The sequence below is a fragment of the Pseudopipra pipra genome, chromosome 24 (genome assembly GCF_036250125.1).
Source record: "Pseudopipra pipra isolate bDixPip1 chromosome 24, bDixPip1.hap1, whole genome shotgun sequence".
Taxonomy (NCBI): Eukaryota; Metazoa; Chordata; class Aves; order Passeriformes; family Pipridae; genus Pseudopipra; species Pseudopipra pipra.
The window spans coordinates 3342918-3366475 of record NC_087572.1 but is presented as its reverse complement, the minus strand read 5'-3'; the positions used below and the strand labels follow the sequence as shown (position 1 = coordinate 3366475).

The 23558-nt window shown below is 56.3% G+C and overlaps 3 protein-coding genes and 1 long non-coding RNA gene across 6 annotated transcripts; 1 reads left to right on the top strand and 3 right to left on the bottom strand.

The window, feature by feature from the left end:
- Nucleotides 1-174: 174 nt before the first annotated feature.
- Nucleotides 175-2157, bottom strand: SH3BGRL3 (SH3 domain binding glutamate rich protein like 3). Its single transcript, XM_064635292.1, is given in 4 exon segments — nucleotides 175-1103; nucleotides 1461-1628; nucleotides 1955-2056; nucleotides 2059-2157. Coding segments are annotated over 4 exon segments (435 nt in total). The 3' UTR covers nucleotides 175-1037.
- Nucleotides 175-15186, bottom strand: CEP85 (centrosomal protein 85). 2 transcript variants are annotated; one of them, XM_064635286.1, is made up of 15 exons: nucleotides 15133-15186; nucleotides 13400-13471; nucleotides 12668-12820; nucleotides 9893-10611; nucleotides 9112-9245; nucleotides 8558-8675; nucleotides 8002-8187; nucleotides 7484-7636; nucleotides 7240-7394; nucleotides 6614-6734; nucleotides 6131-6181; nucleotides 5937-6044; nucleotides 5121-5349; nucleotides 1955-4856; nucleotides 175-1103 (listed from the first exon to the last, which is right to left on the bottom strand). In XM_064635286.1, exons 2-14 carry the CDS (start codon nucleotides 13452-13454, stop codon nucleotides 4693-4695), a joined length of 2346 nt encoding a protein of 781 aa, XP_064491356.1. In that variant the 5' UTR covers nucleotides 13455-13471; nucleotides 15133-15186; the 3' UTR covers nucleotides 175-1103; nucleotides 1955-4692. The 2 variants fall into 2 exon arrangements, with proteins under 2 accessions (XP_064491356.1, XP_064491358.1); XM_064635288.1 differs by lacking the exons at nucleotides 12668-12820; nucleotides 13400-13471; nucleotides 15133-15186 and adding an exon at nucleotides 10964-11141.
- Nucleotides 15187-16144: 958 nt separating this feature from the next.
- Nucleotides 16145-23352, bottom strand: CNKSR1 (connector enhancer of kinase suppressor of Ras 1). Of its 2 annotated transcripts, XM_064635414.1 has the most exons (21): nucleotides 23235-23352; nucleotides 22762-22919; nucleotides 22178-22368; nucleotides 22017-22101; nucleotides 21794-21835; nucleotides 21422-21709; nucleotides 21277-21336; nucleotides 20825-20893; nucleotides 20335-20454; nucleotides 20087-20172; nucleotides 19458-19591; nucleotides 19172-19380; nucleotides 18869-18899; nucleotides 18586-18758; nucleotides 18410-18483; nucleotides 17833-17904; nucleotides 17659-17732; nucleotides 17323-17387; nucleotides 17144-17246; nucleotides 16440-16621; nucleotides 16145-16345 (listed from the first exon to the last, which is right to left on the bottom strand). In XM_064635414.1, the coding sequence occupies exons 1-21, from the start codon at nucleotides 23284-23286 to the stop codon at nucleotides 16145-16147; spliced, it is 2469 nt and encodes an 822-aa protein (XP_064491484.1). In that variant the 5' UTR covers nucleotides 23287-23352. The 2 variants fall into 2 exon arrangements, with proteins under 2 accessions (XP_064491484.1, XP_064491483.1); XM_064635413.1 differs by lacking the exon at nucleotides 23235-23352 and having other exon boundaries at nucleotides 22762-23070.
- LOC135402356 (uncharacterized) lies at nucleotides 16204-19907 on the top strand. The gene is made up of 3 exons (XR_010425096.1): nucleotides 16204-16289; nucleotides 16512-16604; nucleotides 16999-19907. It is a non-coding gene; the product is annotated as an uncharacterized LOC135402356 (long non-coding RNA).
- Nucleotides 23353-23558: the final 206 nt, after the last annotated feature.

Genomic DNA, 23558 nt, shown 5'->3' with positions numbered 1-23558 from the left:
CTTTGATTAGCAGCAGCAATCTAAGGTGTTAAGATCTTTGTGTCAGGCTGCAGCAGCGAGTACAACCGACTTGGCTCCCCAGAGCTGGAAATGACTCAGAATCATTACGTAGGGTGATGTTTAACCTGTAGCCAAAATAAAACCAGATTTAAAAGGAACGCAGGAGCACCAACGTGAAAGGTACAGTAACATTTAATAGCATCTCGGAAGACAACACTGGTTATAAACTTGCTTTTTGGCAGGAAAACAAAATGCACTTGGTCCAGGATTGCAAAAAAGCCAACTCAAAGAGCAAAGAGCAGACAGCTGGAGCATCAGCTGGTCTGGGGCAGCCCTGAGCCATTAATGCTCACGAGGGAGCCCTGGTCATGGTGGAGGGTGGCCAGAACAGCACAGATCTCCCTTCCAGCCCCATCCATCCCCCCAGGCAGCACAGATGCCACAGATCCCAGCCTTCGCCCCCAGCTCCTCCACGGTGGGTGGTCAGACCCCAACTCTGTGCAGTATTTTTGCATTAAATTAAGACAAACAAAAAAAATTTACTTAGTTGCCATAATGTCTACTGTCGAGATGAAAACGGGGGAAAAAAGGGAAAGAAAAAAAAAAAAAAAAGGAAGTGAGGCAGCGGAATTTACAATTTTAACAGCAATGAGGAGAAGTGGGAAGTAACATGCAGCCCTAAGCCCTTCCCTCCCGAGGCAGAGGAGGGGGCTGACGGCCGCCCCGCACTTCACACGCCCCAGAGGCTTTGCTGTTTACAGAGGCACTGGAAGCTGCGGTGAGCCAGGCCCGGCTCCGCTCACAGGCCATGCGCAGCGAGCGTCAGACTTTCTTTGGATCCCTCTGAGATGATGCCGGGGTTAGGCAGGAGGGAATCGGAGGCAGCTGCAATGAGTTTTGGTCATGGGTTTGTTTCCCCGTGCCGGGAATACAGGTCGTGGTGCCAGGACAGCGCTGACAACCTGGAAGTGAAGGTGGTCGGAGATGAGGGTGCTCAGGAATGCAGGTAGAGTCCAGGAAGGGAGAGGAGCCGGGGCTCAGGCCAGCTTCAGGAACTCCTGCAGAGTGTTTTGCTCCACCGCTTCCACAAAGAGCTCGTAATCCTGCAGGGAAAAGCCACACGGTCGCTCACAAGGCAAGAGGGTCCCCTGAGAACGTGGCACAAACTGGTTCACAGCACAGGGACCAGTTGGTTGTGCCAAGGATGACAGAGCAAAGCAGGGACAGCGCCACACAGCACAGCCCACGGTCACCCAAAGACCCCTGCCCACGTCCCCTTTTTCCCCCAAGGCATGGCACTCCAAATGGCCATGAATCCTGACAGCACCTTCTCTGTGCACCTCATGAGAAATAACTCCCAGGGTGTCTTGACACCCTTTGTAGCAAAACCAAGGGGACGGGACTGTCACCCACCACCCAACCTCAGGGTGCTGATCCCCAGCACGGAGTGGGAGCCTCACCCCACAGTACTGGTCTCCGTTGACGATCTGGGGTGGGATGGCTTTGGGGTTGCCTGCCTTTGCCCTCATCTCCTCCCGGAGAGCGTTGTCCTGGGAGATATCCACCAGCTCGTACTTGATGTTTTTCCCATCGAGGATTCTGGTTACTTCGCTCTGTTGGGATTTGATCTGGAGCCCGGGTGGGAAAGGCAGGTTAAGGGGAGATGGAAAAGGGCCCGGAGGGTGGGTGCACAGCCCAGCGCGCCAGCCACGCTCAGCACAGCGCTCACGGTGCAGACCGCACCTGGCCACGGGGGGGACGCCCAGCAGGGAGGGATGGGTTTGGGGGATGAAGGGGCCGGTGCGGCGAGAGCAGGGGAGGGGACCCCTGGGATAGGGCGGGGAGGGGGGGGGACGCTTCGCAGCTCCACGGAAGAGACGCCCACCCCCGGGAAGAGGGGCCCCGCTGCACCCACCCCTGCCCGCGGCAGCCCGGGGGCCCCGCCGCCGCTCACCTCCCGGGAGCCGGTCACCGAGGTGCTGTAGACCTTGAGGGTGCTCATGGTGCGATCGCGGCCGCTCCCTGCGCTCAGCCCGGCGGAGGGAGGCTCGGCTGGGCTCGGCTGGGCGGGAGGGACCGAGGGAAGGCGGAGCGGGCGGCCCCGCCACCGCCCGGCATGTGACTGCGGGGGCCAATGGGGGCGGCGGGCACGGGCATGCGGGCTCTGCGGGGCCGGCCCGGGAGCCACCGCCCCTACCGGCACCGGGAACCGGGAACGGGAATGAGAACTCACCGCCCCTACCGGCACCGGGAACGGGAATGAGAACTCACCGCCACCGCCCCCACCGGCACCGGGAACCGGAACTCACCGCCCCTACCGGCACCGGGAACCGGGAACGGGAATGAGAACCCACCGCCACCGCCCCTACCGGCACCGGGAATGAGAACTCACCGCCACCGCCCCTACCGGCACCGGGAACCGGGAACGGGAACTCACCGCCCCTACCGGCACCGGGAACGGGGAACGGGAATGAGAACTCACCGCCACCGCCCCTACCGGGTACCGGCCCGGGCACTGGCCCTGGGGAGCCACCGCCTCTGCCAGGCATCGGGTACCGGCCCCGGTGAGCTCCCCTTTCCCCACGCTGCACAGCCTCGCACGGGTGGGTCAGAGCAGCTTTATTTTATAATCAAAATATTCGGTACAAACAAGCAACAAGACACAGGCTGGTACAAACACACTGAGCCCAACGGGACCGGGCAGTGGGGAACTGGAGGGGGGGACACGCGCGGGACAAGGGGATGGGGCAGGAAGGTGGGACAGGGAGGGAATGCCATCCTGCCCCCCCTGGCCTGGGGTGTTCAGTACTGAAGGGTCCAAGATTTCCTGTGCACCAGCAGCAAGGGCACTTGGGATCACCCTCTTAGCCAAATGAGCTCAGCTGTGCAGGAGGAGGATGATGAGGGGACATGTCCCCATGGAGGGGAACACACGACCAGGGCAGCCCAACTACAGACACATGGCCAAGGGTGATGCTCCAAAAGCATCAGCCCAGGTGGTTTCAGCCACAATCTCATCTCACAACCAGCTCTGCAGGGGCAGAGGGCAAACATGTCCTCACACAGCACCTGGGAACTGGATCTTGCACCCCAAAGCAAAGGGGATGGTGCTCAACAGCACCCTGAGAACCTGCAGGAGACAGCAGAGCTCCCGGCAGACAGGACAAATGGCTTCAAGGAATAGCCTTGGAAATGTGCTCCCTCAGTACATGGCACCAGCAGCCTGGGGACAGACACAGCCAGACACGTAACACACCAGACACAGGGAGAGCAGCTCAGGACAAACCAACCAATTTCGTTGCCACCATCACCTGTGGTGGCCAAACACTAAAAACAAAACAGATTTGGTCTTAAAATTTAACACAAAGGAATAACAAAAAAGCATTTCTGCCACACCCAGGGCTCGCAGCCCCAACGTGAACCAAGAACAACCTAACAGCACAAGTTTCAGGAGGATTTTTCCCTGTTACAGCTTAGTACCTTGCTCTTAACTCAAGCTGAAAACGAACAAAGTTCCACCCTCAGCACCACAGCACTGTCACAAGCCAGGGCTCGGTACTGTAAAGTTGTCACTATGGTTTAGGGGGGTTGTGGTGCAGTGAAACTTATCCCTCACTGATTTATGTAGGAATCCCATTACTTGCAGAGGAGCAGGGCTACAACAAAGCTCGAGTGGCCACTGCCTTGCAGGAAGAGCTCTCTGTGTCATCCCCCCACATTAGGACCAGTATGGCTTTCTCCCAGTCAAGCAGCAGAGAGCCAAGCCAGAGGTGTGTCCCCAGGGGCACAGAGGCTCTTGGAAGCTCTGGCAGGGGCCACAGACATTCAGGGCTCCCCAGGATTGTTTGGGATGGCTCTAAAAGGCTGTGAGAAGGAGCAGCAGCTCCTCACCTGCCAGCAGATGCATTAGGCACAAAGCACAGTGAGGGCAGAGGGTTTCTCCAGCACATTAAGGCACTTCAGCATCAATCCATTTCCTCTACAATCTGAATCACACTCAGCTCCCAGTGCTATTTTGGGGGGGACAAAAGGCTTAAGGCTTCTGGGATAACAGTGCCCAGGGGGAGCGTTTCCAGAGTCTTTTAGTGTTGCTTTAATTTCCAACTCATGCTGGCTACTGAAAGACTCTGGTTGCATTTACCTGAGGAAAGCAGATCCTGCTCCATAAATCCAAGCCAGTAGCACCTCAGTGTAAATACCAGCAGTATACCTGGCACACCTGCCTGCCTACAAAATCCAGGTACCCTCTGAACACTCCAAGAATCCTCTGGTCTCACAAGTCACACAGGACCTGCACAAGGAAGTTATCAGAAATACCAGGGCATACATTTCCTTTTAGTGATGATTTTAACTGTCACATTTGCATGTTCAGCATTTGACATGCCTGGGAGGCAAGTCAGAATTCAATCTCCCAGCGTCAGAGACCACACCAGCTCCAGCAAACACAGCATAAAACACATTCCACAAGATCAAAGCTACTGCAAAGCCTGACACCAAAGCCCTGAATGATTCCAGTCAGCAGCTGAACACTTCTGGCAACAAACCCCCTGATCCCTCACAGATCAGATAAGTCACATCTCTGGTACCCGAGCAGAGGGATGGTAAAGTGCTGAATAGGTTTAGGGTTGTAGGAGCTCAAGACTCCTGAGGGTTTCAAGTCTTCATGTCCTGTCTTACTTTGGGGAGTGTTCTTTACTGGGTGATGCAGTTGTCTCCCATATCCTGAGCATATCTGTCAGATATCGCAGTCCTTAACTCCTCCACCTCTTTGTGAAGCTGTTTTACCTCCACCACTTTCTTTGCAAGTCCATCAGGGCTCAGCAAGTCTTCCTTCTCCTTCACAGGGTGTTGCACAGCTGTGGAGTCAGAGAAGGGAGTTGCCTCACATGCAATTCTGACCAAGGATCACACACATTTGCAAGTCAGCCAGAAAAACCAATGCACATTTGCAAAGGAGGTTCTACTTAACATTCAGTTATAACAGCATGCACCTTTAGAGTGAGCTAACCACAGAGGGAGGGTTCAGAAAGCCCAGAAAGACAATTCCATGCTATATGTGAGTTATTTAACTGTGCCACAGCACGGGAACGGGGTTTGCTCTGCCATCACTCTCTACTTACAGTGAATGCCCAGGAGCAGGGAGAGGTTGGGGTCCTTGCCCTGAGCCCTCTGAGTGACAATGCTGTAGACAGACTGTAAATCCTGCAGACAGATGGCCAGCTCCCCATGCAGCTCCTGGGTGAGGCGGGCTGTGTCAGTGGGCAGGGGCTGGGCTGTCAGCTCGGCCTGGCGGAGCCGCTCCTGGAGCGTCAGGTTCTTCTCGATCAGATCCTGGTTCTGCACAGAGAGCTGGACACACGGACACGGCAGGTTAGTGGGCACTTGGGACAGAACTACCCCACTCAAAGCATCTTAATGCAGCTGCTCCATGATGGGAGCACTGAGGGCAGGAACTGGTTTACATCCAGCCCTCCAGACTGTCACCAGATGAGCGTCAGTCCCACATGAGGTGAGAATTTGGCTCTCCTGGCTCAGACAGGAAGCACCCTGGGACACTGCACCATCCCTGCTGAGCCATGATGCAGCAAAATAAGCTTCCGGGAGGTTGTGCACCCCAACACTGGCCATCCCTTCCCTCCAGGGCTGCCGTTGTGCTTGGCTTCCTTTAGGCTTGAGAGCAGCCCAGTTCGCAGCCCTGCTGCCCCCAGGTGGCAAGCTCGGCCTCCTCCACCACATCCCGAGCCCCAGCTCAAGTTCCCGAGGCAGAAACTGCCTTTTTCCTCCTGCATTTGAGCAGAGGAGAGCTCCTTTCAGAGTCCTGACAGGACAATGGACCAGCAGGAAGCAGATGTTGTGCTGCTGACTCCAAATTCAGGGCCTGGCTGGAAGACAATCCTCTGTTCATTCAGTGCCTTGTTCTCCAAGCACTCCCTGACCTCTTTCACAGCAGCCCGGAGCTGCTGCAGCGCGTTTTCCCTTCTCATCGCCTCCTCTTTCAGAGCTTGGCTTGTCCCCTCTTCCTGAGCCACCTGTTCTTCCAGGTTCTGGAAGAGATCATGGGAACACAGTAAGTCTAACTCATTTCACAGCAGATTCTCCAGTTCTAGGTCCCTCCCCAGTCACCTCTCACCTTTACTTGCAAGGATAACTGCTCCATCTTCTTCTGCTTTTTGTCCACGATCTGGAATCAAAAGCAGAGGCATCAGAACTGGCCACACAGAGCCAGGAGTACCACCAGGATTTCTCCTTCAGGACAGCACCCCCTCTCTCTTTTCCTGTCCATTTACTGCTTTGATCACTGCTGCTGTTAGGAGTGGACTTAGGTTCCCTGATAAAAGGCACCATTAGATCTATCAGCTACAAACAGACCAGAGACGTTATATTCCTGTGGTTTTCCTCTCCCCTCTTCTGCATTCTGCAACTTCTCCCCAGCGTTGCTGTAGGACTGTGTGGTTTTCACACCAACAACAGCTTTTAGAACCCCACAGGCTGAATTCCAGGAACTGCTGCTTCAGTGCAGTTGTGACTGCAGAAGTCCCTGATTTCATTTGAGTGCCTGGTGTGACTCAGTGGAAGGAAAAATGTGTGATTCCTGACTGGGGCAGCCCCTTACCTTCTTGAGGCAGTCACATTCTTTCTTCAGAGAGTCATGTTCCATTTTCTTTCTCTCCCCATCCTGGGCAGTGGGTCCTCTCTCTGCATTCTTTACACACTGCTGCAGCTTATCCTGCAAGCTGAAGTTAGCAAAACACCATGGGGAAAAAAAAGCTTTGTTTAAGGTGATTCCCTCACTTCAAGGAGGGAAATTATTTTCATATCAGATGTCAGTGTTGAACTATTTGCATCCCAGCTCACAAACTCCCTGGGCTGTGCTGGAAGGAGTCCTTGCCCCTGGACACAGCCCCACCTGTGACATTGGCCCATTTGCAGACACACAAGTAGGTCCATTTTGCAAGGAGTTACAGCTGAGAGCAACAACAAACCCAGCTGAGGACACAAACCAACCCAGCTCACAAAACAGGGGCCTCCTTTTTCAGCCACGTGGTTCTGCTCCCACTCTCCACTGCTGGAAGGCAGGATCTGAACACGGTGTTTTGGCCAGCACTCAAAAATCATCACAAATCCACAGTGACCTGCTTCTGACAGGTGGGACAGTGGCTGTGCTGAAGCATCACTGTCCTTGTGCAGCAATTACTGCAGTGCCAAGATGAAGCTTATTCTAATCCTCCTCACTCTTACCTGCGCACAGTGGAAAGAAGCTCCATCTCCTTGTGTTTTTGGGTTTCCAGCTGCATCTCTTGCTCCCTCAGAGCAGCCTGGATGTCTCCAAGCTCTGTTTCCAGTGCCAGCACTGTTTCCTGCAGAGCAGTGCTCTTCAGTTCAGAATCCTTCAGCTGCAACAAAGGGGAGTAACTGCAGCTGTAGAAAAGTCACCTGAGAAAGAATGTGAAGAGCCATCTTCACAACTCAGAGAAAGTTTTACCTTCTGACTCTGTTTCTGGTGCTCCTCGAGGGTGGGTAGATCAGCCAGGTATCGTTCCAGGGTCTCAATTCTCTGCTGTCTCTCTCTGCTCTGTTCAGATTCCTTCTGGCATTTCTTTTTAAGGTTACTAATGTGTTTGTCTCTTCCCTTTACCTGCAGGGATAGTTATAGACAGGTTTAGTTTATATAATTTCTCATCTATTCTTCAGTCTTCTGTAAGGCCACTCATTTAGCTTTTTTGCACAGAACTCGACACCAAAATACAAGATCACCTTAACTCAGCAGCATTTCTGCTCATTTAGCTAAAGACACGCTCTTCTGGTTAAAAGAGGAGGTACTGAAATGCTTCTACCTGCAGGAGAAAGGGCTTTTGCTTATAAACCAAAGTACTCTACAAGGAGATCAGAAAATACCTGCAGTTACAGGCTGCCACAGAAAAGTTCCATCTCAGCACTACACTGACTTTTAGCTACTCTAAGAAACCACACCTTCCCATCTCTAGAGCAAAGGGATCATACCCTTTCTTCCTGTTTCTTTAACTCCTCTGCATGTTTCTGCACAGCTTCCTTCAGCGACTCCCGGGCCAGCTTCACATCCACCTCTGCAGCAGCCAGCTTCCTCTCCAGTTCAATGTTCTCCTTACTGAGGGACTCAGTCTTCTCTGTGAACTGTGCTCGAAGGAACGTGTTCTCCCTCTGCAGCTCCTGCAGGCAGAGAGACAGCCCCCGAATTTGGTTGGTTACAAACTGGCACTCAGCAGCTGTGCTGTCCCAGAGCTGTGTCCTCATCCCACCCAACTCCCAAACACCACTCAGCCCATCTCACACACTGCAGTGTCCAAAATAGCACTTGTCAGTGCTGCCAGGTGTTTGCATCACTAGCACAGCTTCTAAACAAGCTGTCATCCTTCAGGGCTGGAAATCTCAAGGGTCACTGAGGATCCCAGAGCTGATCAGTAATCAGGACCCCACACAAAGTATAATTTGACTCCTGCTCAGCAAACACTTAAGGAGAAGAGGGAGGGCCATTGGATTCAATACATGTTTCTTGCTGACACCTGTTGTACCCCATTACCTGCATTCTAAGCATGTAGACATCTCCATAGGATGCTGGACAGCCCAGCAGGGCACTGTGAACCTGCAGCTCACTTTCCCGGACCTTCTGCTCCAACTGGGATATGTGCTGCCTCTGTCTGTAAAAAAAACCCTGTTCTCAAACACACAGAAGAGAGCAGCCATGCAACATGAACAGTGCCACCACAACACCACTGCTCCACACAGTGACAAGCAGAGGAGAAAGAACCCTTGGAAACCTTCCCCCAACAATGATTTTATAAAGCACACAACCCCTGCATGTTTTGGAGGCTGCAGCTTGGCTGTGGAACTTATGAGTGAAATGAATAGACCCCTTATAAAACACAGAAAACCATAACCAAAATTAATTTAGCTGAACCCTTCAGGAACATCATCCTAATTCCAAGAGGAAGGGAGCTCAGGCTGTTCTCAAGGGTCATTCTTTGCAATAAAAAAAGCTCAACCGGGTAAAAGGGACTCTGAGAAATGAGCTTTCCTTGGTACTTTCCAAACCCTTCCTTTCCAAAAAGAAATGTACTGGAGTCAAACCCTCACCTGTCAATGAGGAGCTCTTTCTCCTTGAGTAGGTTTTCATTGGAGTTCAGGATATTGATCCACTGGGCTGGATCAGGTGGAGGCAGTGATGGAGAGTACATCGAGGAATGGGGGCAGGTGCCTCCATTTTGTAACTGCAGGAGGAAACAAAACAAGGAGGGAGAAGGTTTGTGCCCCACAGAGGTAATTGCAACATTGCTGGAGCTATTTTGCACACTGTGTGCTCATCTGCATGCCAGGACATGGCTATTTCAGTCTCTGTTGATGTCCAAGAACAAGTAACTTTGCCCAAGCACAACTGAAGATTACCAAATAATTTTAGATCACTGTGCTAGCTCACTGGAAACAATTTGTCTCCATTAGGGTACAGCTGGTGGGAGGTGGTAAACAAACTGTTTCCACCTAATAAGCTGCAGTTAGTTTTGTGTATCTTTAAAAAAAAAAAAAAGTTTTTCTTAACCCTAGATACAAAATAAAATTATTCTAGAATCTATTTAGAACCTCTTGGCACTTTTTCTCTGCAGTTTCTAGCAGACAGGGTATTTTACCTCTTGGTCTGGACTCTGGTGCAGCACTGTAACATAATCCAGAGCTGCTCTACATATGGAGTGTGTCAAACGACACCTGTGACACCACATGCTGTAAAAACAGATCATTAGGAGGCTTTCAGTGTCACACGGGGAGAAGCAGGAGACATTTTCCCCTTTGCTTCCTAACTCTAGCACAAGGATTCCTGACTAAAGGGTTTCAAACTGGTACAGCCACACAAGCAGCTCCCTACCTGCATCTGCTCCACCTGCAGTCGCACTTTGTCCAGCTGCTGTTTCCAAGCATTGAGCTCACAGACCCCCTTGTGTGGATGGAGGGTGCACCCTTCTGGCACCCACGCTCGGGATGGAGGAGCCACTACAGGTTTTGAGAAGAAATTGTTGGCCTGGAGTCCCGTTGGCATCGCTCTGCTCCCGCTCGGCCACGTCCCGTCCCGGGGCTCGCAGACTCCGTTGGGCCCTGCCCCTTGTTTGCTCTCTGGCAGCACCTTAAAATGGTCCTTCCCTGCCTCGGGGTTTGGACTGAGCTTCTGGAACCTGTGCTGAGGGTCAGCACACAAACTGTCCAGAAAGAGAGACTGGTTCAGGGTGCGCTCCATGGCAGGAGTGTCAAACTTCCAAGGGTCTTCTGCTCTCAGGGGATCAGCAGCAGGAGGCCAGGGTTGCTCAAAGCCATTTTCCCCTGAAGCCCCGTAGAGCCGCAGGAGATCCCTGGGTGGCACCTGAGACGACTTCCCAGCGTTAAAATCCCCATTCCTCGCGAGCCCTGAGTGTTCAGAGGCAGATCCTGGCACAGCAGCCTTTGAAATGTGCTGGGAACAGCCCTGGTCTCCTGCAGAGCACAGCTTGGAGGGTGAGGCACCCAGCGTGGAAGGCATAACGTGGGCTGTTGGAATGGTCACCTGGGTTTTGATGGGGTGGAATGAGGAACCGTTACTGGAATTGCAAGAATCTAGGGGAGAAAAAAAAAAAAAAGAGTGATATTCTGATTACAATCCTGAAAATACACTCCTGCAGTGAACTTTCCAAAATAACTTGAAAACCAGTTCCTTTCCCCCTCAACATATCCTCCTAATCAGCAGCAGCAAGCCTCAAGCACACCTATGTTCCCCCTCTCTACATGTTTCAGGAACCTGATGACATTTTCCTACCATCACAAACTGCAGGGAGAATCCAGGTTTAATCCAGTTCACATTTATTCCTCGTTTTTAAGCTTCTCTAGCATAATCTTAAATCAGCCAGGTTATCTTCCTATAGGTTTAGAAATCAAGTCCTTCATATCAAATAAAAAGGGTGAAACTTACTCAGTCGAACACTGAGACGGTGATTCTGCTCTGCCCGTCCCACTGCGACTCCAAACCATAACCAGAGCTAACAGGAGCCTTCCCTGAGTCCATGGTGAGCCTCAAACATAGCTGAACCCGAGGCTCTGACCTTCCAGCTCCTCCAGGACGCCGCAGCAAAAGAGCCTGGAGCAATGGCTCTCACCTTATTGCCACAGGAAGTGAGGCAGAGCTCAGCGCACGCACCCCGCGAGCCCGTCCTGCCAGAGGGGCACCAAACCTGGCTGCACACACAGGGGTTATTCTTAGCAACTCTCAGATTTCAATACAGCAACAGCAAGAGCTTAGAAAGGCAAACAGTCAAGTGCCCCTTCCCACTCCTTGTCCCGATACGTTCTGTATCGCAGGAATTCCAGGGTTCTCCCAGGTGCACAAACTTGTTTTCCTCGTGGCTTTGGCCAAAGGCCCATCCCCACGTGACGTTCCTTCAATGCAACATCAGGACTGCAAGTCACCCTTCCACCTGTTTGCACCCTCCAAGCATTGCTACATAAGGAATGACCATTACAATTCAAATAGGACCTAAATCAGATTCTGCAAAGACCATCATCGCACTGCAGGAAAACTATCCCAATAAAGGCACTGGATCCTTTCATCAGAAGTGAGCAGTGAGGGGGAGAAGATCTCTTTGCCGCTGCTTGGCTGTGCCCTGGGACCTCCAGAGAACACTGTGCTACTGGACAGTCACAAGCATGTTCACCTTGGCAAAAGAAGAGACAGTACCATTTCCCTTTACAGCCCCTAAATTTATCCCCCGGTGTCACTGTCTGGAACTTGAGTTCCCTGACCAAGATGCCACGTGCAGGTGCTGCAATGGATTCCTTGAGTGTGCTGAGGGTCATCACAACATTTCTGACTAATGTACTGAGCTCAGAGTGCCTGAGCCAGTGGCCAGGGCTGCAGGTCAACCCTGGCTCTTACAAACAAGGCTGTGACAACACCAGTGCTCACACGGGTCACTTCCTGAAGGGAAATTATCACTTCCCCTGCCCTCACCTGCAACTGGGTGTTTTATTACCCTGAGAGAGGCTTGATGGACACAAACACGTGCTCATGTAATATTTCCAGCAATATTTCCAACAGCCAGACTTTCCAAAGCCTTCAATTTACCCACACATGATTAAGACCTACAGCTCATTCCAAAGGCTCAACGCAGCTTCCTGAAACAGATGTGTGAAGTGTTTTAAGGCACACCACAAACTTCCTGACTGCTGAAAGGAGAATCAATGAAGATGAAAACACAGGTGGAAAGGATTGCTGGGATGAGCAATTTCACAGAATGTGCCTCAGCTGAGGGCCAGGCTCTGAGTTCTTCAGTGAGAAGCACATGGCTAACACTGAAGAGACAAACAATTCTGCACAAAGAATAAATTATTATAAATTATTTCTTAAAAAAAAAAAATAAATAAAATCACACAACAGACTTGCTGATAAATCACTTGTTGGTCAATATGAACCAGCAAATCCCCAAGGTGGCTCTTAGTCAGTTAAAACCACTGGAGGTAGATGATAAGCAAACTAGCTCAGAGAAACACACACTGCCTTCATCACTTGCTTATATTCCAGGCAGTATATCCAAGGCACTGGATTTGAAACAGCCTCCAAACATCATTAGAGGTTCTGCTCTCCAAGTTTGACACTCTGGGAGCCCATGGGGACTGTCACCTTCTGTGCTGTCCGAGCAGGAGGTCCCAATGCCCCCATCCCCACTGTCGGCCACGCTCGGACAGCGACTGACACGGCTCTGGGACTTCACGGACAATGTGGGTGTTTTCCAGTCAGTCTCCAAGAACTTGCTCTTCTGACTAGTGCTGGGACCTGGAGAGATAAAAAAAGGGATATTTATGCTTCAGCCAACAGACTGAAAAACCTTTTAATACCATTGAGCCACATCTAATTACCAGCACTTCCAAAACCCAAGCCAATCCTTGCTTCGCTCCCTGTGTTATTGCTAAATAAATCTCTTTTGCAAAAGGAAATGGCAGCAAGACCAGGGAAGTCAAATGATATCAACAGGAGACTGAAAATCAATCCTGTTATGGAAGTCAGAATGCAAAAGTAGTAAATTACATTCCCATTGATGAGTCTGATGATATCACACCTAGCTGATGCTCTGGTACTCAGACTAAAAAGAGCAGCAGCAGCACAGCAGAACTGGCTAAATTAAAGATGCATTTTTTGCATTAACTATTAAGAACTCTCCCAGATTCATCAGTTATTGCTTAAGAGAGAAATTAATTATCAGATGATTCTCTGCCCTAGTGTACTTTTGCAGGAATAAGATTTCTCTGAACAAAAAGCTTCTGGTAAAGAATCTTCTCAGGGCCACGTGTCCGCTCAGAGAAGCTGAAACAGGATCCGACAGCAGCAGGGCTTTAGAGAAAGGACTGTCCTTACCCAATGGATTGTTCTGCTGGAGCCTCAGGTCTGCATCTTTCACAGGAGCAGCCATCTTATCCACCCTGTGAACTGGAAAAATAAATATAAATCATATTTTAAGTCAGTATAACCCAAACCCTGTTCCCAGTAACCAAGCAAAGGGTACACATACATCAGAGTAACACGGTATTTTGTATTTAATTAGCATCTCCTGCCAAAAATATCTGTTTTCCCTGCAGCAACAGAGGCAATACTTAACTTAAAAGAGGTTGTTTTTTTCTTTATGCCTGAAAAATGAGGCTAATTCTTGTTTGCACCATTCTCCACGCAGCAGCTCAGCAGCACCTTTCAACTGGTGCATGTGTTATCCTCATGGCAGGTATTTGTAGAGCACCAGCCACCACGGTACCTACACACTGACTCTGTCTACAGAGACTACAAATTTATCTTTAAAAGTCTTAAGTCTCCACCAGATCATTTCTGCCCTCTGTAGAGGTCACTGAGCAACTACACGAGGAATAAAGTCCTTCAAAAATCAGCCTTGCTGTTCCATGCATGGCAATTTTTATCTATCCAGAGCTCTGGGTTAATTTATCTATTTCTCTGAGTACTTCAGACAGTGAAATTTCCTGTCTCTGATAACACAAGTGCAATTTACAGCTCCCAGGCTACACTGTGGAAATTCAAGGCCTCTCTCCACCCAGACTAAACCCTCAATTGGCAGCTCTTACCGATTCTTGCTAAACTGATTCAAAGAGCTCAAAGAAGCCATTAATTCTTAGAAAACACACACACACAGATTTTACAACATAGGAGGGACACTGGGAATGTAACAGGATAACGAACCAGAAGCAGCATTCCACTCAGAGAAGAAATAAAACACTTCTAGGTAAATGTAGTGCTTATCATAATTTAGGTACATTTAGGTAGAAATTAGTAAATTGGATGTATTTCTGAAATTCCCCAGTTTAAATCTCAGTCTCCAGCACTACAGTCAGACAGTTCTAACAGGGAAATTCAAGCAGGGGCTCTTGGAATAATAAACAAATCCAAACAATCAGAGCATTCCCACCTCACTCAGCACCACCCTCCCAAAAACCACATGCAGACCTCCTTGGAGAGAACCCCCACCATCCCACAGCCCCTCCCTTCCAGCAGCGGGTACAGGAGGTGGGAAGGGAGTGGTGGGTGGTGGAGAGGGAGAGAAACCACACGGAAGGGGAGGGCAGGTACACGGACTGATGTGACCCCGGGGTGGGGAAGAGGATGGGGAGAACAGTGATGTGGGTGGAGGGAGGAGAGAGGGGAAGGTGGGTGACCTGGGGCGGCGGAAGGGACACCGGACCCCACCTGGAAGGCACAGGCTGAGCCTGAGGAGTGAGACCTCGGGGGGCAGGAGGGGTCAGGCCATGAGGAGCCGGGTCCTGAGGGCTTGAGGGGGTGGGTCCCTGGGGGTCTGGTCCCTGAGAGGGCGAGGGAGGTCAGACCCTGAGGGGCAGGGGGGGCCAGTCCACAGGGAGCCGGTCCTTGAAGGGCTGCGAGGGGTCGGTCCCTGAGGGCGGGGGGGTCTCTCCCTGAGGGTCCGGTCCCTAAGGGGCTGGAGGTCCCGGCGTGGAGGTGGACAGTCCCTGAAGGGCCAGCTCTCGAAAGGCCGGGGGAGGCGGTGGGTCAGTCCCTGAGCAGCCGGGGAGCGGTGTCCCGGTGTCGGTATCCCGGCGGTGATTCCCGGTGTCCCATTCCCGCTCCCTCACCTGCCTCCGACGCGCCGCGCGCCGCGACCGTTACCCCCGCCCGCCCGGGGAGGGGGGCGTGGCAGGGGGGACGGGGCGGGGCCTGCTCACGGGCCGCAGCCAATCCAGCGCGCCGGCCCCTCCCCTTCCCGCCTCTCATTGGCTCGCCCCGAATGCTGTCCCCGCCCACCCCCGCAGAGCCGCGGAGGGAGCGGCGGGTGCGGGCGGGGGAAGAGTGTCCGCGGGCGGCACCCGTAGGGCGGGGGCTGAGGGAGCCGGGGGGGCTCAGCCTGAGGAAAAGCGGGACGGGGGGGCTTCGGGCTCTCTGCGACCCCCTGACAGGAGCGGGGAGCCAGGCGGGGACTCTGCTGGCAGGGGACAAGGGACAGGATGAGGGGGAACGGCCTCAAGCTGCGCCAGGGGCGGTTCGTGTTGGACATTGGGAAAATTCCCCCATGGAAAGGGGTTGTCACCGCTTCCCAGGGCAGTGGTGGAGTCACCATCCGTGGGAGTGCTCAAAAAACACGTGGATGTGGCAGCTGAGGACGTGGTTTAGTGGTGCTGTTCAGCTGGATGCCACGATCCCATTTCCGACTTAAACAATTCCACGATTTTATGGCTTCAGCGCCGAGGAAAAAAAAAAAAAAACAAAAACACACACACGGCACGACCAGCGCCTGTCAACACGATTTATTTACATCTCCAAGAGCCCCCCCCCTTGGCACAGCACCACAGTGTGGGGCACGTCCCTCCAGGAACAGCCTCCCCCCCTTCCCTCTGCCAAACCAAAATGTCCTTGGGAAAAGTAAGACCCCCCCCCCTTCCCTCTGCCAAACCAAAATGTCCTTGGGAAAAGTAAGACTCAAAAGTGTCCTTGGGAAAAAGTAAAAGACTCGTCACAGCGACGCCCTCACCCCGGGGAGGGAGGTGGATGCAGCAGGAGCCACTGTCTCTGAGCGATGAGCCTTCCAAAAATGTCCTCTGCCCCCCCGAGCTCTGCCAGCACCGACCCACGCCAGGTCCTGGTGGGATGTCAAGGTCCAGCCGCCTCTCCAGGGGTGTCCTGCTCGCCCCCGAGCCCCCCGTCGTGGCCCTGGCGCTGCCGCCCTGCCCACCCCTCCCGCAGCTCCTGGTACAGCTCCTGGTGCTCCTCCTTCCAGCGCCTGAAGGTGTCCGAGGTGAGCGAAGCCTCTCCCAGCAGCTGCTCCAGCGCCTCCAGCTCCACCAGCTTCGCCTGCCCGGCACAAGGGGGAGGTTTTTGGGGCGGCCACCCGCGGGCAGGGGGGGTTTGGGGAGTGGAAATCGCGGGGCTGGGGGGGGGATCCCACCTTGAGCGTGCTCTGCAGCGCCCGCACGGCGTGCACCCTCTCGTTGATGTGCGGGTTCTTGTTGCGCCGCAGGAAGGATTTTCGGCACTGCTCCTGCGTCAGGAACCGCCGCTGCCCGATGAGGGACACCCCGCCCTGACTCAGGCACCGCATCAGGCTCTCCAGGTCCTCCCCGGCGGGGTCTGGGAGAGGGGAGGGGGGCACTGGAGCAGGAGGGGAGCCCCCAGACCCCACGGGGCTCCCCCCTGCATGTGAGTGGGAGGGGGGAGTGCAGAATCGTGGAAAGGTTTGGGTTGGAAGGGATCTGAAAGTTCACCCAGTTCCAACCCCTTAGCACAGCAGGGACACCTTCCACTGTCCCATGTTGCTCCAACCTGGCCTTGAACACTTCCAGGGATGGGGCAGCCACAGCTTCTCTGAGCAACCTGTGCCAGGGCCTCCCCACCCTCACAGCGAAGAATTTCCTCTTAATATCCAATCTGAACCTACTCTTTCTAGTTTCCCCCTTGCCCTGTCACTCCATGCCCTTTTAAAAAACCCCTCTCCATCTCTCCTGTAGGCTTCCTTCACCCCAAGATGGTTCACACTTCAACACACCCCAACTCACCCCCCAGCACACACGCAGAGAGAAAACGGAAGCCCTGACTGTGATTAAAGGGTACACACGAGGTGACAGAGTGACAGATGCCACCCCCAGCACCTACCCATGGGGGAGCAGGGCCGGGGGCTGCCCTGGGGGCTGCTGGACTCGCCGCTGGCTGGGGAGAGCTGGGCTTTGTCCGGGGGGTTCTGCAGCCTCTTCCTCGGCTGGGGGAGAGATGAGGCAGGAGGTGAGATGAGGAACCTCTGTCCCCTGCCCAGGATGTCCCCCAGGGCCACTCACCGAGTCACATCCGTGCCTGGGGGACTCATCATCGGGGTCCTCAGCCTCTGTCTCGCTGTAGCAGTCTGGGGAGAGCAGTGGGAGTGGGAAGATTCCCCCCTCAGGGCTGAGCATCATCCCGAGCCCCTCTCATGGGGAGGTTTTTCACATTCCCACAAATCACAGGCAAAGCTCCCAGCACTCCCACACAGGGGATGTGGCACCAGGCACAGCTGCCCCACCAGGACCTCCAGGTCCCCCCAGGGTCCCCATGTCCCACTGACCTCACTCCCAGGTCCCCCCAGGGTCCCCATGTCCCACTGACCCCACCTCCCACCCTGGAGAAGGGCTCATTACCTTCCTCCTTGTCTGGGACTGACTGGTGGGCAAGTGTGTACTTTGTTTTGGCTGTTATGAGCCGACTGACCCACCTGGGGAGGGAAAGGACAGACAGACAGGCAGAGGAGGGTCCTGGCCAGCCCAGGAGTGGCAGGACTGGCACTGACCAGCACCGGTGGGTGTGTTACTCACATGCTCAGGTCAGCCAAGGTTTCAGCAGCAAAGACAAAGGGCTTGTACTTCTGGTGGCACAGCTGGAACACACTGAGGACAAGCAGGTGGCTGCTGTGGTGACACAGAACCAGCCACAAGCCCCCTCCAGCCTCCCCATTCCAATCCAGCCCGGGGTCTGGGCTTCTCCCTGCCCTGGGAGATGTCCTCGGCCTCATACCAGGTAATACCAGGAGCACAGTGCACGTCTTGCTCAGTGCACAGAGAATATTGCAAACCCTTTGGGGACTCCACCAGCCCCTTGGAGGCCCCACCAGCCCTACAGGGACCCCGGCAGGCCCATGGGGACCCCACCAACCCTGTGGGGACCCCACCACCACATGAAGGCCCTGCCAGCGCTGTGGGGACCCCACAGCCCTGCAAGGACCCCACCAGCCCTACTGGGACCCCACCCGATCCATGGGGACCTCTGAAGCTCTGAGAGGATCCCACAAGCCCCATGGGGACATGCAGGTGGTACCCAGCAGGATTCATCAGCACGTGCCCAGCATCCCCCCCCTTCCACCACCAGCTGGGAGGTGAGACAGACCCCACTCACTATTTCTTCTTCTGCTCCCTCGTGCTCTCCAGGTCGTAGGTGGCCACGTTGATGAGTCCTGCAGCCTTCTCATCCTGTGAGGAATGGGGACAGTGTGTCCAACACCACCACCTTGGGAAATCCCAGCTGCCCAGGTGGGAGTGGGGGGGCGAGGGCACCCGGTGGCCCCCACTCACGTTGGGGTGGTTGTACCAGTAGAGCGTGTGGCCCTTCAGCACGAACCAGCACCGCTTCCACTTCTGGGCCATGAAGCCCACGTGGTCCTTCTTCTTGAGGAGCCACCCATCGCAGTCCACCCGGCCCAGGTCCCGGCACGAGACCCGCCGGCGGCTCAGCCTGGTCGCCACTCCTGCCACCACGGCACCGGGGGGGTGTCAAGGCAGGGCAGGGGGAGCAGAGCCCCCCTCCCCGGGGGAGCCCCCAGCCCCCTTCACCCCAGCCTGGCAGGGTCCTGCTCACCTTTTGGTCTGCGTCCTGTCTGGGGGCTGCCCTGGATGGGGAGATGGAGATGAGCATTTAGGGATGACATAAGGGGGGGTGAGGGCAGGGCAGTGTTAGCTGAGCCCCCCCAGCAGCACACACAGCCCTCAGGGGCCCCCTTAGGGACCCTCAGCTTGCACACACACAGCAGCGAGCCCAGAGGGGAGCTCAGAGGGGAACCCATCCTGGCACAGGTGTTTTGACTCCCACCACAGGCAGGACACAAAGTCCCGTGTCACAGCCCCCCCCCAACACCCTCCCAGTGTCCCCCCCAGCTCTCACCTCCTGAGGGAGCTGGCAGGGCTCTGCACCCCCAGCCCCCGTGGTGGGGGCTGCCGTGGGGCTCAGCTCTGTGCTGCGGGGTCTGGTGGCAGCAGAGATGCCCGGAGAGTTTGGGATGCCCGGTGGGGTGCCCAGGGGGGTGTCCAAGGGGGTGTCCAAGGAGGTGTCCAAGGGGGTGCCACTCTCCCACTCCTCCTCCTCTGCAGCGCCTGCGAACAGCGAGCGGGGCTGCAGCCTCCTGTCCTGGGGGGAGATCTCTCTGTCCCCGCCTCTTCTCCCGTCCTACCCCGTCCGGACAGTCCCGGCAGCTCCTCCACGGCCGCCCTGGGCAGCCTCAGGTCCTGCTCGTCCTCTTCCTCCTCCTCGTCGGTGACGGGATCCGGCGCTGAGTCCGGCCCGGAGTCCAAGTCGGCACCAACGCTGGGGGAAAACGGGATTCCTGAGCCACAAACCTCTTTGACGCCTGCAGGGATCCCACTATCGGCCTCTGGGTGGGGCACCCGCGGTTCTCCCCGCGCGAGGAGTGGGGCTGGAGGGGACGCGGTGGTGGGGGCTCAGCACCAGCTCCGCCAGACCTCCGTGGTCCCCAGCAGGGTGGGAGCCCGGCCGGTGGCTCCTGCCCGCGCTGCCGTTGGCTCCCCGCACGCCTTTCCATTCCGGGAGAGGAGAAGGGTCATGTCTAAATATAGTTTCAACCCCACTAAAACGTTACCAAGTGAATGAATTACAAACACAACCCACTTTTTTTTCCGTTCCTTGAGGCTACTGGGCAGCTCCCCGGGCCGCTCGCAGGCAGCTGCTGCGCCGCTGGGACTCCTCCGCCCCCAAAAAAGAACTGGGAAGGGGCCTTGGGGGCATCCAAACAGCTCCTCGCTGGCCGGATTGGGGGTGTTGGGGTGTCGGGATGGGGCTCACCTGGAGGTCAGGGACACGGGGCTGCCTGGGCACTCGCCACTTCTGGTGCCGGGGGAATCCGCAGCATCCGAAAATGCTCCCAGGAGCTGTGGATGGAGTGTCAGGGACAGCCCCCCCCCACCACGGACCCCAGAGCTTTAGGGATCACCAGTGTGATGGGAGATGCCTGGCTCTGAGTGTCTCTGCCTGGTTCCCAGCCCGTCCCAGTAAGGCACTTGGGATGAACTGGGAGCACTGGGATCACTCACTTGCTGTCTGGGAGAGGGGGGTGAGCCATGCAGGTCAAGGGGGATCTTCTTCAGCACCAGTGTCACCTCGTTTGCTTTCTCCAGCAGCTTCTTCTCCAGGTTGATGCGTGTCCAACCCACCTGCACAGCCCCATGATGAGCTGTGGCACACAGCCCTGACCCCATGGCTGCTGCATCCCCCAAACCCTCCCCAGACACAGATCCCACATCCCCCGATCCCCCAGCAGCGGCTCCTGCGTCCCTCAGACCATTCCCAGCCATGGGTCCTGCTTTTTGCAGATCTCAACCCCTATATCCCCCAGGCCCTCCCAGCTACACTCCCCCTAAAGTCCTCCCAGTCACAGGTCCCATGTCCCCCTAAAATCCTCCTGGCTGTGTGCACCCAAAATCCTCCCAGCTGCACTCCCCATATTCCCCCAGCCCTTCCGGCCTTGCAGCTCCCTGTCCATGACTTCCCTGCCAAAAACCAGCCCCGTCCCCTCCGACTCACCACGACCTGCTCATTGACCTGCACGATCTCGTCCCCGGGCAGGATGTGCCCCCCGTGGGCAGCCAGGGCCTGGGCAGAGGCAGGGTGGGAGTGGGGTGCCCAGTCCTGGGTTCCCACCCCCTCTTCCCAAGCTAATCCACACTCAGGATCTCTCCCGGATGGGGAGAACCGGGGAGGGATTAACCATTAACCCGACCTTTCACGGCAGCGGCTGGAGCTGCCCAGGTGGGATCGGGGTGCAGAGGGGGCTCCCCCCGTGCCCAGGCTGTGCTCACTCATGAGATGAGTTGCACAGTCTCAGCTGCAGGCAGCCCCCCCCAGCTCTGGGTCGAGATGTGGATTAGGGCCCTAATAGGACCCCATGGACTGGGAGAATTCCCCATGGCAGGTGCTAAAAGGGACAGGGTGGCACCTGGGGGGTGACAGACAGGGAGGGGCAGCCCCTCACTCACCTCCGAGGTGGTGGCAGACACGAAGTGCAGGCAGGAGCTGGTGGAGGTGATCTCAAAGCCCTGAGTGGGGACAGGAAGGGGGTTTAAGCAGGGATCTGGGGGGGTCCAGAGGCAGTGGGGGGGCACTGGGGTGGTGGGGACTCACCAGCGGGGTGGTGATGAGTGTCAGGGGGTCAGAGGGTGGCACCGAGGTGTCAGGGGACACTGGGGGGCTCCCCCATGGGCTGAGGGGCAGCATTGGCGAGTCAGGGGATGTTGGTGGGCTCTGCCACAGGCCTGGGGGCAGCGATGGGGTGCTGGGGGACCTTGGGGGGCTGCCCCTTGGGCCGGGGGGCAGCGCCAGCCCCACCTGCTGCAGCACAGCCCTGCGGTCCAGCAGCGCCGGGGGGCTGCAGCCCACGATGCTCTCGCAGATGCCCACGATGTGCTGGCACTGTGGGTGACAGCAGGGGGCTCAGATGGGCCTGGCAGCCCCCCCCCCCGTGTCTCCCACCCCCTCCTCACCCACAGCACTTACAATCCGCAGGATCTGCCTGTCCCTCTCAGCCACGGGACAGTCCTGGGGGAACAAGATGTGGGGATGAGCGGGAAGGGATGGCTCCATCCCAGCTGGGGGGACCCCGTGGGGAACCCCCTTGCACCACATCCCCTCTCACCCCACCTCCAGCCCGCCAGAGCTCTGGGGGGACAGGAGAGCTGCCAGCTGGCTCCCCAACCCCGACACTGTGCCCGTCACCCACCGCCTGCAGTGTCTCTCCCAGCTGGACACACAGCAGGACGATGTCCTGGCTGGCTGAGAAGTCATTGAGGGTGGAGAAGAGGTACCTGGAGGGGGACACAGAGCTCAGCCTCTGGTGTGGGGGTCACCCAGCACCCAGGGGGGCCCTCACCTGCCCCGGACCTGTTGAGCCAGGAGAAGAGTCCCTTGGCAGCCCCGACCAGGTCGATGACTCGGGCCAGGAGGGTGAGGGAGGGCGGCCGGGGGTCATCCCCTGCCGACAGCCCCCCCAGCACCAGGCTCTGGATGCCCTGTGCCAGCTCCTGCAGCCTCTCTGTCAGGGTCCGCAGGCTGGTGCTCGCCAGCCCTGCATCCTGGGGGGGACATGGATGCCAGGGGATGGGGGGGCAGTGGGGATCTCAGAGGTGCCTCCACATTCCCACCTTCACCCAGCCCTGATTCCCAGCTCCAACCAGCACAGAGTGCCCCCACATCCCTCTACCACCGAGTTCAAGGTGCCCCAGTGTCCCCCCTTCCACCCAGCCCAGGGTGACCCCACATCCTCCTCCAGTCCAAGATGCCCCCATGTCCTCCCCTTTACCCAGCCCAGGGTCCCCCCACATCTCCTCTCCAATGAGTCCAGGGTGTCCCCACCTTCACCCAGTGCAAGGTGACCCCATGGCCTCCCTTCCACCCAGCCCAGGGTGCCCCCAAATCCCCCCTTCCTCCCTGGTTTCCCCACAGCCTCTGGGGGTCCCTGCACTCACCAGCTCACGGAGCTGCTCCACGGCCTCCAGCAGCAGCTCCTGGTGCCCCAGGGGCCACACACCCAGTGCCTCCAGGACCTCCACATCCAGCCCCAGCAGGTCAGGCCCTGCCAGCTCCCAGGCCTCGAAGGGGTACCCCTGCACTGCTGCATCCAGCCCTGCCACAGACCAGCACCCCCCCACCGTCTGGGTGACCCCAGGGCGTGACACCTGGCTGATGGCACAGCCCTCTTCATGCAATGAGTTCACCCGGTCCCAGCCTAAACAGTGGGCACGGCCAGACCCCCACCCCATCCACAGCAAGATCCATGGAAAATGCCCCCTCTCAAGAAGAGATGAGGGACAAGAAGCGCTGCCACCTCCCCCAGCCACACCAACTCACCCACGTCACCAATGTGGGGACACCCCACCCCAGAGCCAGCAGTGGGGTGTCCCCTGGGTTGGGAGGGGCAGGCGTGGGGGGTGGGTCTCACCTCGGAGCCAGGCGGTCACCTCTGCGGGGCCCCAGGAGCCCACGGGCTCCATGGCGGCGGGGCCGGAACGGGCGGCGGGAGCCGGGAGCGGGAGCTGGGAGCGGCTCCCACCTGTGCCGGGAGCGGGAGCCCCATTGGAGCGCCCGAGTGCCGCTCACCTGCCCAGCGCCATCCCACGGGGCGAGGCCCCACGGCGCGCCCCAGGTGAGTCACGGCGGGATGGGGACGGTGACGCACGGCCGCTGGAACCCCCCCCGGAAAATGGGGCTGCTGGAACCCTCCTGGAAATGGCACACGGTGTGTCTTACCCCCCCAAAACCACTG